This window comes from Lontra canadensis, unplaced genomic scaffold (assembly GCF_010015895.1).
Source record: "Lontra canadensis isolate GAN:19392208 unplaced genomic scaffold, GSC_riverotter_1.0 scaffold107, whole genome shotgun sequence".
Classification (NCBI taxonomy): Eukaryota; Metazoa; Chordata; class Mammalia; order Carnivora; family Mustelidae; genus Lontra; species Lontra canadensis.
In genome coordinates this window covers 1,838,600-1,852,714 of record NW_022631101.1, presented here as the reverse complement: position 1 = coordinate 1,852,714, position 14,115 = coordinate 1,838,600, and the positions used below count along the sequence as shown (strand labels likewise).

Genomic DNA, 14,115 nt, shown 5'->3' with positions numbered 1-14,115 from the left:
GGGCCCTGCAAGCGAGGGCTGTTGCTGGGTTCTTTCTCGCTGGCGGGTCATAGTGCTCTTCTGTTACTGCTGACATTTAGACGGACCAGGTCTAAATCCTAATTCTGCCACACACTGGCATCGTAACCTCAGCCAAGCGGCTTTTCCCCCACTTTTTTTAAAGTGTGATTTCAATTAACCAAGAAGTACAGGAAAGTACTCTCGGTTAAAAAGATGTTTCTAGGCCATAGAGGTACCATAAGTCTTCCTCGGCCCCCACCCATGTCCCATCCCCTGCTCCAAGGGGACCAGTGAACCAAGTAGGGGAAGTCCTCGGGGTCTTTCTCTGTGTACTTAAGTATGTGGATACTACTTTCACAGACTCAGTTTTGTTCTGTGACGATTGATCCCCCACACACAAATGAGACCTACAGTTGTAAGGTTCTCAGCTTGCCTTCCTTGCTTAACACCGGGTCTGCAGTGGGGGGTCCCTGAGCCTGGGCAGGAAGACTTGCAAGGCACGATCTCGAGGTGCCTGGGATTGCCTCCCACAGCCACACGTACCTCCACTCTCCTGTCAGGTGCGCATAAAGATCCTGGCCAGTCTGGTGACGCAGTTTGATTCGGGCCTGAAGGCCGAGGTCCTGTCCTTCATTCTGGAGGATGTGCGGGCCCGCCTGGACTTGGCCTTCGCCTGGCTCTACCAGGAGTACAACGCCTACCTGGCAGCCGGTGCCTCAGGCACCCTGGACAAGTACGAGGACTGCCTCATCCGCCTGCTCTCCGGCCTGCAGGAGAAGCCAGACCAAAAGGATGGGTGAGGGGGACTGCCTTCTACCCTCCTGTGTCCGGCCTTTCTGTTGTGGTTTCCGATCACCTCTTTCCTCACCACCCAAGGCCTCGTGCCTGTTCCCCGAGACTCCCTGCTCTCTCTGCTCTTTGGAGACACTTGTAAGGCAGATTCCAGGTGGGCCCTGGGGCCTGCTCTGCTGCGTGCCTCTGCACCTCCGCTCTCATAGATAACTGTCTGCCTTACAGGCTTGTTTCAGAGGTTGACTTCTCTCTGCCCCATCTCTCACCCGAATTGCTCCTGTAACTTCCTCCTTGTTCTCAACCTCCTGCTGATCCATCTCCACACAGCAGTCTGGGTGACATTTTAGAATATTAATAGTCTTCTTGTTACCCACTAAAAACCTTCCATGATTCGCCATCGCTCTTGCGATAAAATGCAGCCTTTTTTTGTGCCCTGAGACCAGTGTAACCCAATTCCTACCAACCTCTTTGCCTTCTCATTCTGCCCCTCTGCTCCTCACTGCCCCCACACTTTAGCCACGCCGGCCTTCTGTCTTCTGACCCTTGAACGTGCCCAGTTCAGGGCTTGGCAGGCCATTTTTCACCAGCACATCTGAAGAGCAGTACCCTTCCCCACTCCCTGTCATTCTCTTCCATTGCTGTAGTAAATGAGTAAAGTTAGGAATCCCCGTTTGACAAAGCGGAGAGCTGAGCTTCGGAGAGGTAAAGTCTCCACCTCGGTCAGCCGGCTGGCTGCGTTTGAACTGGCTCTGTTTACCTCCAAAGCTCTGCCATCAGTTGAGCAAACTGTCTGTGAGGGGCAGCCCTGCCAGCCCCAAGCTCCAGCAGGACTGGAAGCTTCCGCCCGCAGCATTCCCTCACTCTTCCTCCCTGGCAGGATCTTCACTAAAGTTGTGCTGGAGGCGCCACTGATCACGGAGAGCGCCCTAGAGGTGATTCGCAAGTACTGCGAGGACGAGGTGAGAACAGCCCGACTGTCCCCTCAGCCCCCTGGGGCCTGTGCTGGGGGCCTGAGGAGCCCACAGGCTGGGCCCTGTGGCAAGGGATTCTGGGAGGGACCCGTCCTATTGTCCAATCTGAGGGAGGCAAGGGAGACCTCCCAGGGGCACCCTGCAGGTGCGCTGAGTGCTGGTGTCCCTCCTTTCTGCCACAGAGTCGTACGTACCTGGGCATGTCCACTCTTCGAGACCTGATCTTCAAGCGGCCGTCCCGCCAGTTCCAGTACCTGCATGTCCTGCTAGACCTCAGCTCCCACGAGAAGGACAAGGTGATCCCCTGGCACCCTGCACTGGGCCGCACTCTGCCCTTCGTCTGCCCCGAGCACCTACCCCAGCCTCTTCCACATGCCCCCGAACGTCCTCTCTGGGTCTGACGTACTCCCTGTAGGAGTGTGGTGGTGGTGGTGGGCATGTTGTCATTTCTGGTGGCACAAAGCTGCCTAGGCTATACACATGCGTATACATGCACGCAGCCCCCCAGGAAGGGCATTCGCATTCTCCCTCCTACTCCACGCATGTTGGGGAGCCCCTGTGCGGCCTGTTGCTGTGCCGGAACCTGGAGGGAGCTGACAGGAGAGCAGCCATGTGGTCTATCAGTGAGCAGTGAGGACACAGCCAGCCCGTGGAATAGAGCAGCACGAAGCCGTGGGAGCCATGGGGAGGGCCCTGACCTACCTGATGGGGGGATGGGAAGGATGGGGTTTAAGGAAGCCTTCTGAAGGAGGGGGCAGGTGAGCCAAGACCTGAAATAGGAGTAGAGGGTGTGACTGAACAGTGGGAAGTAGGTGTGCTTACGTGTGAGTGAGAGGGGCCCTAGTCCCAGCCCCGCCGAGTGTCTTGCTGCCTCCTCTCTTGGTGTCTTGTGTCCATTCATTCAGCAGACCCTCGCTGCAGACTCTGGCTTGGCCCTTTGGTGCTGCTGGGGACACAGCAGTGCCCAGGAACAGGCCCTGTTTTCAGGGCTCCCAGCCGGTGATGTCTGAGTAGAATGGGGTAGAGCCAGTGACAGGCATTCTGGGCAGTGGGAACCTTTCATGCCACGTCTCAAAGCCAAGGAGAATGCTGTCGCTTTGGAGGAACTAAAGAAAACTCTTTCCAGTTGGAACGCAGCAAGTAAGGCAGGAGACGGTAAGGGATAGGCCTGAGCAGGTCGGTGGAGAGGTGTGGTGCAAGCTCTGACTTGGGCCAGGAAACCTCTCCCCCAAGTGCACCCGTGACTCAGGTAGACCAGGCCTATCTCAGTCTTGGGCTCGTTTTCCCATTGGTCCTGCCAAGCTCCGAACGGTGGTCTCCCCGTTCCACCATCTTGCCCGCCCTCTCTCTTCAGGTACGCTCCCAGGCCCTGCTGTTCATCAAGCGCATGTATGAGAAGGAACAGCTGCGAGAGTATGTGGAGAAATTTGCCCTCAACTACCTGCAGCTCCTGGTCCACCCCAACCCGCCGTCCGTGCTGTTCGGAGCCGACAAGGATACAGGTCTGGCGCAGCTTCATCAGATGAATACTGAGCGTCCTCTGGATCCCAGGCTCCCGGCCAGGCCCTGGGAATGGAGCTGGTTTGAAGCTGGGCCCTGCTCAGCCTCCTAGGGAAGACAGCCAGGCAGTAATGTCCAGAGCGAGCAAGCCTGGGGGCTGCGAGAGTCCAGAGAGGAGTCTCACCCCAGCCCCGGGGTCAGGGAGAACATCCTGGAGCAGGGGGCGGAGGGCTGAGAGCCAGAGGACAAGGAGAGCTAGCCAGCGACGGGGCGCCAGGAAGGGCCAGGTGTAGACCCATTCCTTGGACAAAGCCCCAGGTCCCTCAGAATTACAGGTGGGAAGACCCAGGCCCCAGGGGAGCAGACCATTAAACTGGAAGGTTCCGGGGCCTCTGGCTGGCTCAGTGGAACATGCAGTTCTTGATCTGGGGGTCATGAGTTTAAGCCCCATGTTGGGCATGGAGCTTACAAAAACCTGGAAGATGCAGGCTATGACAGAAAGCATGGGATCTTCAGGAGCCCTGGCACAGCCTAGGTGCCCGGAAGACCTCCCAGGGGAGACTGGTTGTGTGAGACCCCAGAGGATGAGGAGACACAGAGAAGGGAGTTGGGCAGCAGCGTTCAGGCAAAGGAGTGATGTGGCAAGGGGACCTGTGCGGGCTCTGGGGGGGGGGACTGTCAGAAGGAGGCTGTGGCTGGAGCACGGAGCCCTGGGTAGCAGGCAACATAGAGCATCTGGCAAGTAGAGCCAAGGTAGGCGCTGGGGATTTATCCCGGCACAGGGTAGTCGTGGGAACACAGAGCCGGAGAAGGGCAAGCTTAGAACTTCCCTTTGGAAAGATCCCTCTGGCTGTCCTGTGGATTGAGGTCAGAGACGGGGTGGGACTTCAGAGCAGAGGCTTCCAAAAGGGGAGCAGTCCTGGTCCCTCGCCATTGCCCTGATGCTTGGCTTCCTGCCCTAGAACAGTTCCCTTCTGTGCCTGCCCCCAAAAGACGGGACAGACAATGAGGGTGGGAGACGCGGGGAGGAGAGTGGTCCCTGATCCCCATCCCCTGCCCTATCAGAGGTGGCGGCGCCCTGGACCGAGGAGACCGTAAAGCAGTGTCTGTACCTCTACCTGGCTCTCCTGCCTCAGAACCACAAGCTCATCCACGAACTGGCGGCCGTGTACACGGAGGCCATCGCCGACATCAAGCGGACGGTGCTGAGGGTCATCGAGCAGCCGGTGAGGCCCCTGAGCCCACCAGGCTCTGCCCACCCGTGGGCAGGGTTGAGGCCCCAAGTCCAGCCCTTCCCCTGGTATCTCCACCTCAGCGAGTGCTCAGTACCGATGGCGGGCGCCCTGGGTCCTGCCACCCTGGAGCTTGTGGGTGGTCCGCCTGCCCCATCTGCCAGAGAAAGAACAGCAGGGTCGCCCTGCAGTTATGAGGCTGGAGCAGGGCAGACCCGGGTCCACATCCTGCCCCTCTGACCCCCCTTCCGTAAAAACAGGGAGAATGATTCCGTCCCCCCAGCTTGCTGCAGGGACTCCAGGAGCTCATGCACGTAAATGTCTGTGTCACTGTCACCGGCTAGGAGCTGGCCTTCCCTTGGCTGGCCAATGGGCATCTTCAGTTGTCATTACACAAGTCCCGCCTGCTCCTCTCTCTGGACCCACAAGATCACCCACATGAGAAGCAGCGGGCCCCTGAAATTCAGACTATCTGTCCTTCCAGTCTGCAGCTAGATCAGAAGCCACTTTTTTATATCTCTCTGCCCCTGCTTTATTACAGAAAATCTCCAGCATAAAAGGAGTGTGGTAGGCTCAGACCCAAATACCCGCCCCCCCAGATTCAGCAGTGTCCTCCCCCAGTTTTCAGAATGAGCCCACCAGATGGTGAGCTCCCGGAGGGCAAAGACTGCCAGCTCCACGGACCATGATAAACGTTTATGGCAGAGGAAGGCCTGAGCCCTCGTACCCAGCCCAGTGCTCCCTGCATTGGTCGCCCACTGAGAGGGCCAGGCTGCTCGCGCAGGCCGAGCCCTGATCCGAGCAAGCTGCCATGCAGGGCACTGGCTGCCGCTTACACCTTTAGAAGCCTGAAAAGTCTTTACCGAGGAACTGGAGGGCAGGCTGGGCATCAGAGGTCAGGTTAGGTCAGAGGTGATGGGAAGGGCCCGGCTGCTCAGTAGGTAGCCAGCACTGGCGAAGGCTTGGGATAGCTACAGCGAGTCTGTTCCCTGTGAGTGGGGGTAGGGGAGGGCCCCATCCTGCCGCCCTGCCCCCTCCCACCTTCCCCACATTTCTCCCAGGTCCCTGAACTCCGTCACCAGTTCTGTTGTCCCCCAGGTTCACTGCGGCGTAACGCACACAGGCTGTGTTCCCATGAGGTGTCAAACCCAGTGTCTGGGGGGGGTGTGTATTGCAGGAGGACGACCACGGAACATTAGTTAACATCCGTCGCCTCACATCGTTTGTTTTTTCTCTGGTGACGAGAACTTTTAAGATCTCTCTGTCCAGTTCGTGCCCCAGAGTCCCATCATCCCCGCCCCAGCCACAGCACCTCTGGCGCCTGGGCCTCCCTGAGTTCTCCCCTTGGGCCCCCTCATCCTGCCCGTGTCGCCCAGCCCCTTCTCCAGCCTGCCATCCCTTCTCTCCCTCTAGATCCGAGGAATGGGCATGAACTCACCAGAGCTGCTCCTGCTGGTAGAAAACTGTCCCAAGGGGGCAGAGACACTGGTCACACGATGTCTGCACAGCCTCACGGACAAAGGTGCCCCCGGGACCCCCACTTCTCAGCCTTTTCCTCCACGTCCCAGACCTTCCTCATGGGCCCTTCCCAAGACCTGGCCCTCAGAGCTGCTGGCTGTATTGCTAAATGCATTTGAGAAACCAGGGGCCAGCGTTTCCTGCTCTGACGCGGAGTTGGCCCTCCCCTCCCCGTGCCCACAGCCACTGCCATTTCTCCTTCCTCTCGGGGCTCCCCCTCACCCCACCTGTGCCCCCTGCTTACTCTTCTGCCTGCAGTCCCCCCCTCCCCAGAGCTGGTGAAGCGGGTCCGGGATCTCTACCACAAGCGATTGCCAGATGTCCGCTTCCTCATCCCTGTGCTCAATGGACTGGAGAAGGTACGGAGCTGGATGTCGGGATGCCCCCCGACGAAGACGGGCAGGGCAGGGGTGGGGAGGAGGTAGGCACCCAGGTGCCCACGTCAGACACTTGCGAGCCCTGGGAAGGGCTTTGGGGCAGTCTCAGCTCTGCTTTCTCCTCCGAGGCCTCAGGCAAGCCACCCCCTTCTCTGCTCCTCAGTCTTCTCTGTCAAATGAGGATCACAGTGACGCACGTGCACACACACACACACACAGGCCAGTCCAAAGGCCTAACTGTGTTCCCACCCCCCCAGGCTGTGGGGCCCTGGTGAGCCTCAGTCTTCTCCTGTGGTAAAAGGGGATGACGATGACACCCTCCCCCTGCAGGGGCCATCAGGGGGCATGTGGCACAAGGAAGGCTCGGATGGGGAGTGACGAGGCTGGGACTGAGCCAGGCCCAGTGACTCAAGGAGAAAGCTCAACCCCAAGGGACCAGAGGGAGCAAGAGGAGGGAAGTGTCTGAGGGCCCAGCAAGGCCGGAGCTTCTCCTCGCCTCATCCCAGGGCAAGCACCTGTGATGCGGGTGCCCTCTGACCTACCGCCCCTTCCCCCCCCCCCCCCCCCGCAGAAGGAAGTGATCCAGGCTCTGCCAAAGCTCATCAAACTCAACCCCATTGTGGTGAAAGAGGTCTTCAACCGCCTGCTGGGCACCCAGCATGGTAGGTGGTGTCTTCGATGGGGTCGAAAGAAGCAAAATAGAACTTTCAACCTAGAAAAACAGCCCAGTGACCTAGGATGGAACCCTCACTCTCACCCCGGGGGCTCGTGGTGTTAGCGAGGGAGTGGAGGCTGGCCGTTGCACCCATAGTGATCGATTGATTGATTTTTTAAATACTTAATTTATTAGAGAGAGAGCGCATAAGTAGGCAGGGTAGCAGGCAGAGAGACGGGGAGAAGCAGGCTCTCTGCTGAGCAGTGAGCCCGATGCGGGGCTCAATCCAGGACACTGGGATCATGACCTGAATCAAAGACGCTTAACGACTGAGCCACCCAGGCGCCCCCATAACATTGATTTAAAACCCCCACACAAGAGTGGCCGGGAACCCCCCCCCAAACCACACCAGCAGAGTGCCGTCTCCCCTAGCTGCCCGCGGGCAGCGTCGCCTCTAAGTGCGGTCATCGAGTGCATGGCCTGGCCCATCTGTGCTGTGCAGGGGTCCTGCCCTTCTGGGGGCACAGCCCAGGGAGGAGGGAGAGGAGCTGCTGGAGCACATCAGCTATTGCCCTAGAAGTGTAGGAACCCCGTGTAGGGAAGGAGGAAAGCAAGGTGAAGGCTTCCTGGAAGGGGTGGCATTCAGTTTCTTCTTTTTCGTCCCTTGCCCCAGCCCTCTGTCCTCCCAGTCCCATCAACGCAGAGGGTGCCTCATACTCATTCACACTCCCCTTAGTCTAGGGGACCCAGACACACCTCTTAGGTGCCACCCTGTCTCCTTCCCCTTCCCGCTCCCTCCCTACAGGCGAAGGGAACTCGGCCTTGTCCCCGCTGAACCCTGGAGAGCTGCTGATCGCACTGCACAACATCGACTCGGTGAAGTGTGACATGAAGTCCATCATCAAAGGTGAGGCGCTCCCCCCACTCCCCCCAAGTGGCCTGGCTGCTGCGGACCCAGGGAGGAACCTCAGTCACTCACATGTCCCCGCTGGAGTCTGCCACGCTGGAGATTGTGCCACCTGCAACCCCATCTCCGCTCTGGACACCTACCCTCATTCCTTTGCCTTCCCTCCCTCCTCTCTTTCCTCCCTCCCTCCGTCCAAGGAACTGGTGCATCTGTTATGCACTGGCCCAGAGCAGTCCTCAAGAAAGGTGGGGGCCCCCTCCCTCCCCAGCCCTGGCTCGAGGAATGAAGGAAGCAGAGCCCTCGGCCGAACAGGGGGCAGAGGGACGGCCAGCAGAGCAGATGGAGCCCGCCAGGGCCGTTGTCGGACCAGGAGTAGATGCCGAGTCCAGTCCGGGCTCCAGTTGAGGCAGGAGAAGGTGCCTCCAGGGCAGGGGGTTGGGGACACACTGGCCGGCTCCCCTCAACCTGCAGTTGCCTGATAGCTGCCGGCACCACTTCCCAAGCACTTACACTGAGCCAGGCTCCCCCGAGTGCCTTTCAGGCCGGCCTGCCGACACACGCCAGCTGTTACCTGGTGAGTATGCGGACTTTCGTCTTCTAGACGAGGAAGTGAAGGTTCCAGAGAGATTGAGGAACTTGCTCAGGGCCGTGCACAAGCTAAGCGGTTTAGTGGAGCCACACGAATCTGAAGCCCGCTAGACCCAAGTTGGAACCCAGTTCTGCCGGTTCTGCCCCCCTGTGGCACCCTGGGTCCCAGTGCTGCCACCTCCCATAGGAGGACTTCTCCCTCTCGGCTCTCCCCGGCACTGCCCCCACTCCTCCCTGAGGGAAGTTTCTGGCCCAGAGTCATGTTCTCCCACCAAGGTGGAAGCCCTTACTGTCGCCCCCCTCTACTCAGACCCCGTCCTTCGATTCCTTGTCTCTCCTTTAAGAGCGGGGACAGGGTCCCCCCCGCCAACCACCACCACTTAGCTTCTCGTCTAGCCTAAACTGGCTCCTCCCGTGACTACTTATTTCCTGGCCTTCCTCAGCAAGTTCTCTCAGGATCTTTGAGATTGAGAGAGGAGCTTATGGAAGTCTAAAATTTCACACTACAGCTGAGGAGGAGCTAAGGCCTCTGGTGAAAGAACAGTAACGTGAAAAGGGTCTCGAAGCTGAGCATCCAGAAGTGGCCTTTTTATTTTATTTTATTTTACTTTTTTTTTACGTTTATTTGTTTATTTAAGTAATCTCTACATCCAAGGTAGGGCTCAAACTCATGACCCCAAGATCAAGAGTCACATGCTCCTCCGATTGAGCCAGCCAGGCGCCCCCAGAAGTGGCCCTTTTACAGGCTGTAGCCCCTTTGATGATGTCAGGGAAGTGTGGGCCCCTTCCCGAGGATAGACTCACACAGTTTTGCATACAATTTGGGGGGATTCACAGACAGCACCACCCCACTAAGTCCGTTCGCAAGCCCAGATTAAGTCCGAGGAAGGAAGAGCCTTGCCACCGGTCACTCAGGTGGGCAGTGGCCAGGTCCCTGGAGATGTCGTCAAGGCCTGGCCTTTAGAAGCCCACCTGTTTCTGCAAGCCCAGGCCTACGCACAGCCTCCGTTTCTCTGACGGTTCCTAGCAACCTTCCAGCCACTCTCCCTACCTGCTGTTTGTCCCCAGCACCCGAGCTAGCAGTTCCCAGAGTGCGTTTCTCCACTGAGGCACTAGTGGTTGTCCTGGTTGCACTAGGAACACCATTCAACTCTAAGCTCCGGATCCAAGTCCAGTCCTGTTCTGTGCACCGTTGGATCCCCCATGCCTGATAGTACAAGCATTCTCTCCTCCTTTAAAAGCCACCCTCTTTCTATAACGAGTTTTTCTATAATGGGACCTGCCCCCCCACGGTCTGTTGCGGCAGTTAAAGAAAACTCACTGAGCGCCTGTGCTCAGTCCTGTGCTGGACAGTGCTGGGGACCCAGCAGGGATGGAGACAGCCCTGATCCTGCCCTCCAGGGCTCACGGTCCCTCCTCAGTTGATGAAAGCCCACAGTGAGCAGGGCTGGCACGGGGGAGCCTCAAGAGGACACCTGAGCTGAAACCACAGAGTGATGAGTTGTGGTGAGGTAGCAGGGGAGACACTGATCCCAGAGAAAGGAAGAATATTTGCAGAGGCCAAGAGATGTGCTGGCATGGTCTGGTTCTGGAACTGCAGAGGTGAGGCTGACGAGACCTTGTGGTTTAGGGCAAGGGGCCTGGTCAGGAGAGGTCAGACCATAAGCGTTAAGAACACCATGCCTGGGCCCCACCCACACGGGGTCTTCTAGGCCCCAGTAGGAGATTGGACTTGATATCTTGAGGACCCCTGGGAGGTGTGGGGTCAGGCTGAGCTTCTGAAAGGACTTTTCCTCAGCCTGCTATGAAGGGTAGAGTAGAAGGCCCAGGGGGAGACTGGTGCAGAGGGGGAGGAGAGGAAAAGGGGTTTGGCTGTGGACCCTTTTAGATAGAGGAGGCAGGAACCAGCCACTAACTGGAAGGGAGGAGGAGGAACTTTCTTGGTTTCTGGTAGGTTCACTCTGGCTTCTGCACTGTCCTTACCTTCTTCCACTTTCCTCTGCTCCTTTGGCCTAGATACCTGCCCTACCCCACTCTTGTCTCCTTCCTGCCTGTGTTCCTGTAATGCCTCCATCCTTCCCCTGTTCCTTATAGGAGCCCCCCTCATTCCTTATAGGCACCCACCCCTGTTCTCCATTAGCCTCTCAAGGATTGGGGGCCTCTCTTCTGGCTCAATAAAGACTTCCTGGTTGACAGACTCACATGGCAAGTGGTGTTTGGGGAAGAAGGGGTTCAGAGGCAGTTCCTGGGGTCTCCCCATTAGCACAATGGATTGGAGCACCGCCGATCCCACTGATTTTTGGGGTACCACTACCCACTCCCCAGGGAACAGACCCCAAGTCCTGTCCTGGCCCTCTTGCCTTCGTGGATGCCCCTGTCGTGCCAGCCCTTCCTGGGCCTTTCCTGGCACTGGGTGTTGAGCTGGGGAGCACCTCGTCGGCCCACGCTTCCTCCTTTTGCTCCCTTACTCTGTGCACTGTGCTTTGCACATGCCCCCATGCCTGGTGTCCCTCCAGCACCAGCACAGATCCTTATGCTCTGATCAGGACTGGGAGGGGCCAGTCCCTTGACCGGCCTGCTGGTAGAGGGCATCTCTGGTCTCCTGCGGGGTTCTTATGGAAGTCAAAGCTGCCTTCCCTCTCTGGGACTTGTGGGAAGGGCAAGCCAGAAAGGGCCCCCAGGCATTGGCAACCTGTCTCTCCTGCCTCAGCCTTTCCATGGGCTGTACCCAAAGAAAAAGGGCCACGGTCTGCCCACTCTGCCCAGCCTGGGGCTTCCAGCAGCTGGACATGTGCTTCCCTCAGACCAACACCCCGGGCTACAGTATCCCCTGAGAGCCCTGCTGGGTGAGGAAGTCTCCCCTGCAGAGCTTCCGGAATGAGGGCTAGGTCTCCACTCATGGGGGCAGATTAATGGGGCTGAGGCTGTCTAAGGGTGGTGGGGCTCCCGCCTTCTCAGGGGAGCTGGGCAAGGAGGACAGGCCCACTCTCCGCCTCCTCGCAGCCACCAACCTGTGCTTTGCGGAACGGAACGTGTACACGTCGGAGGTGCTGGCCGTGGTGATGCAGCAGTTGATGGAGCAGAGCCCCCTGCCCATGCTGCTCATGAGGACCGTCATCCAGTCTCTGACCATGTACCCCCGCCTGGGGGGCTTCGTCATGAACATCCTGTCCCGCCTCATCATGAAGCAGGTAACCCGCCCCCGGCTGCCCCAGTCCTGCAGGCAGGGGGCTGCGGCAGGACACACTGAAGACAGATTGGAGGCAGGACCCGGGGCTTTTCCAGCCCACTGGCTGCCCACCCCGCAGAGGGAGGCAGGATGAGGAGAGCACACTCTAGACCCGCCGGCCCCTTGCCCTGCCCTAGGCCAAGGACAGTACAGCCCAACAGGGGTCGCTGAGTCGGCTCCGGGACGGCAGTGTGATGCGTGAGGGCAGCCGGGGGCCAGGAACAGCTGGTGGTAGGCTTCACAGGGTGGGCGTCCCAGGAGAGACGTAGTTCCCCTTGCCGCCACCTCTGCTCCCAGCCATAATACATACTGGAGCTGAAAGTGAGGCCCATTTCTCAAGAGAAGCTAGAAATACCATGATGAAATTAAAAAAAAAAAAAAAAAAATCATTCACGAGCTCTCAGACTAGATTGAGCCCACTGGTTGCCACTCTGCAACATCCAGCTTAGAGGTGAGCTGCAGGTTCGGACAGCCCTGGGTTCAAACCCTGGTTCTGCCCCATGGTCCCCGCCTGACTGTGGACGAGCCCCTGCACCTCCCTGGGCCTCATCTGTTTAGCAGGGCTGACGTCGCCCCTCGAAGCTGCTGCAGGAGTGAGATGAGACTGTGCTCATGTGAAGGGTAGGGGGGTGCGGGGACGGGATCCAGAACTGGAGGGCCAGAGGTCAGGGCTGTGGGTAGCTCAGAGGACTCTTGGCTGGGAAGGGTTTGGGCCCCATCTTGGTAAGGTCTTCCTGTTTCTGGGGTGACTGCCTGAGCACCCGCTCAGGACCGCTCCCTCCCTGCCCCGTTCAGGTGTGGAAGTATCCCAAGGTGTGGGAGGGCTTCATCAAGTGCTGTCAACGCACCAAGCCCCAGAGTTTCCAGGTCATCCTGCAGTTGCCACCCCAGCAGCTGGGCGCCGTCTTTGACAAGTGCCCAGAGCTCCGGGAGCCCCTGCTGGCCCACGTCCGATCCTTCACCCCCCACCAGGTACCCCAGGGTGTGGGATGGGTGACCCCATGGGTTCAGCCCTGGAGGACTGGATGGGGGTGAGCAGAGGGGAGCCCTGCACTGTTGCAGAAGCTCAGGGGCTCTGGGAGGGTCCACTAGGGGTCTTGCTTGGGTCCAAGCACTCCGTAGAGCCCCCCCAACCTGCTCTTCCCCTAGCAAGCACACATCCCCAGCTCCATCATGACCATCCTGGAGGCCAGTGGCAAGCAGGAGCCAGAGGCCAAGGAAGTGCCTGCAGGGCCCCTGGAAGAGGTGAGGGCCCACAGCTCCCTAACCCCCAAGCCAGCAAAGCCCATCCGATGGTTCCCCCCACCCCAGCCACCTCTGCTTGGTGGAGGCTCCTGCTGAAAGGGATGGGAGGTGGGGGAACAGTTGCCCCTTACATACTCCCCATGCCCACCCTGCTGGCTCCTTGCCACCATCCTCTGACAGCAGCCTATGACCTGGTCCCCCCTCCCCCCACGCTGAGTTTCCGTGTGCCCTTCACCACCCCCAGGACGACCTGGAGCCCTTGGCCCTGGCCCCGGCCCCCGCCCCCCGGCCCCCTCAGGACCTCATTGGCCTGCGGCTGGCCCAGGAGAAAGCCTTAAAGCGTCAGCTGGAGGAGGAACAGAAGCTGAAGCCGGGAGGAGTGGGAGCCCCCTCGTCGTCGTCGTCGTCGTCCTCTTCCTCCACCCGGCCAGGCCCTCCCCAGCCCGAAGAAGCCATAGATTTCCGGGAGGAGGGGCCTGAGTGTGAAACCCCGGCCATCTTCATCAGCATGGATGACGACTCGGGGTTGACCGAGGCCGCACTCCTGGACTCTAGTCTTGAGGGGCCCCTACCTAAGGTAGGGATGACAACCTCAAAGCAGCCAAGGAAGAAGACAATTAGGGCCCCCGGATAGAGGGTGTATGCCAAGTGCCCAGGGTCGGGGGGGAGAGGGGTACAGCCCGAAGGAAGCATGGAGGTAGGACCACGCTACGCTATCCTTGACCTGCTCCCCCTTCTCCTGTCACCAGGAGGCAGCGGGCGGGTTGACCTCAAAGGAGGAGCGCAGTCCCCAGACCCTCACCCCTGCCGGAGAAGACACCATGAAGACCCCCAGCCCTGTCGCCGAGGAATCCGGGGAACCCGAGACCAAGGGGAACAGCTGACCGGGCTTGGTGGGGAAGGGGCGTGGGGTTGGGAGCTCGGGAATGGCGGGGCGGGGCCTAGCCGCAGGGGCTTTGCCTTTAAAATTAAAAAGATCGCGGGTCTGGGGCGTGGATGCAGTCTCTCGTCTCTACCTGCGTGTCAGCTGTGGGACTGCCCCGTGTGGAGTGAACGCCCCCAGGTGCTGGCTGGAAGACTGGCAGCCCCTGGTGCTGGGGG

General features: G+C 59.2%; 1 protein-coding gene across 2 annotated transcripts in view; it reads left to right on the top strand.

Annotated features, from left to right (window-relative positions):
* Positions 1 to 14,011, top strand: part of SYMPK (symplekin) — a 36,207-nt gene extending 22,196 nt beyond the window's left edge. For both annotated transcript variants that reach the window (XM_032839458.1, XM_032839460.1), the window contains 14 exons: positions 561 to 796; positions 1,670 to 1,751; positions 1,946 to 2,059; positions 3,118 to 3,265; positions 4,329 to 4,489; positions 5,909 to 6,017; positions 6,272 to 6,372; positions 6,962 to 7,052; positions 7,851 to 7,952; positions 11,544 to 11,731; positions 12,565 to 12,741; positions 12,919 to 13,014; positions 13,259 to 13,591; positions 13,764 to 14,011. In XM_032839458.1, coding sequence (XP_032695349.1) covers positions 561 to 796; positions 1,670 to 1,751; positions 1,946 to 2,059; positions 3,118 to 3,265; positions 4,329 to 4,489; positions 5,909 to 6,017; positions 6,272 to 6,372; positions 6,962 to 7,052; positions 7,851 to 7,952; positions 11,544 to 11,731; positions 12,565 to 12,741; positions 12,919 to 13,014; positions 13,259 to 13,591; positions 13,764 to 13,898 — 2,073 coding nt within the window. In that variant the 3' untranslated portion in view covers positions 13,899 to 14,011. The remainder of the gene's footprint in view (positions 1 to 560; positions 797 to 1,669; positions 1,752 to 1,945; positions 2,060 to 3,117; positions 3,266 to 4,328; positions 4,490 to 5,908; positions 6,018 to 6,271; positions 6,373 to 6,961; positions 7,053 to 7,850; positions 7,953 to 11,543; positions 11,732 to 12,564; positions 12,742 to 12,918; positions 13,015 to 13,258; positions 13,592 to 13,763) is intronic.
* The last annotated feature ends 104 nt before the right edge of the window (positions 14,012 to 14,115 follow it).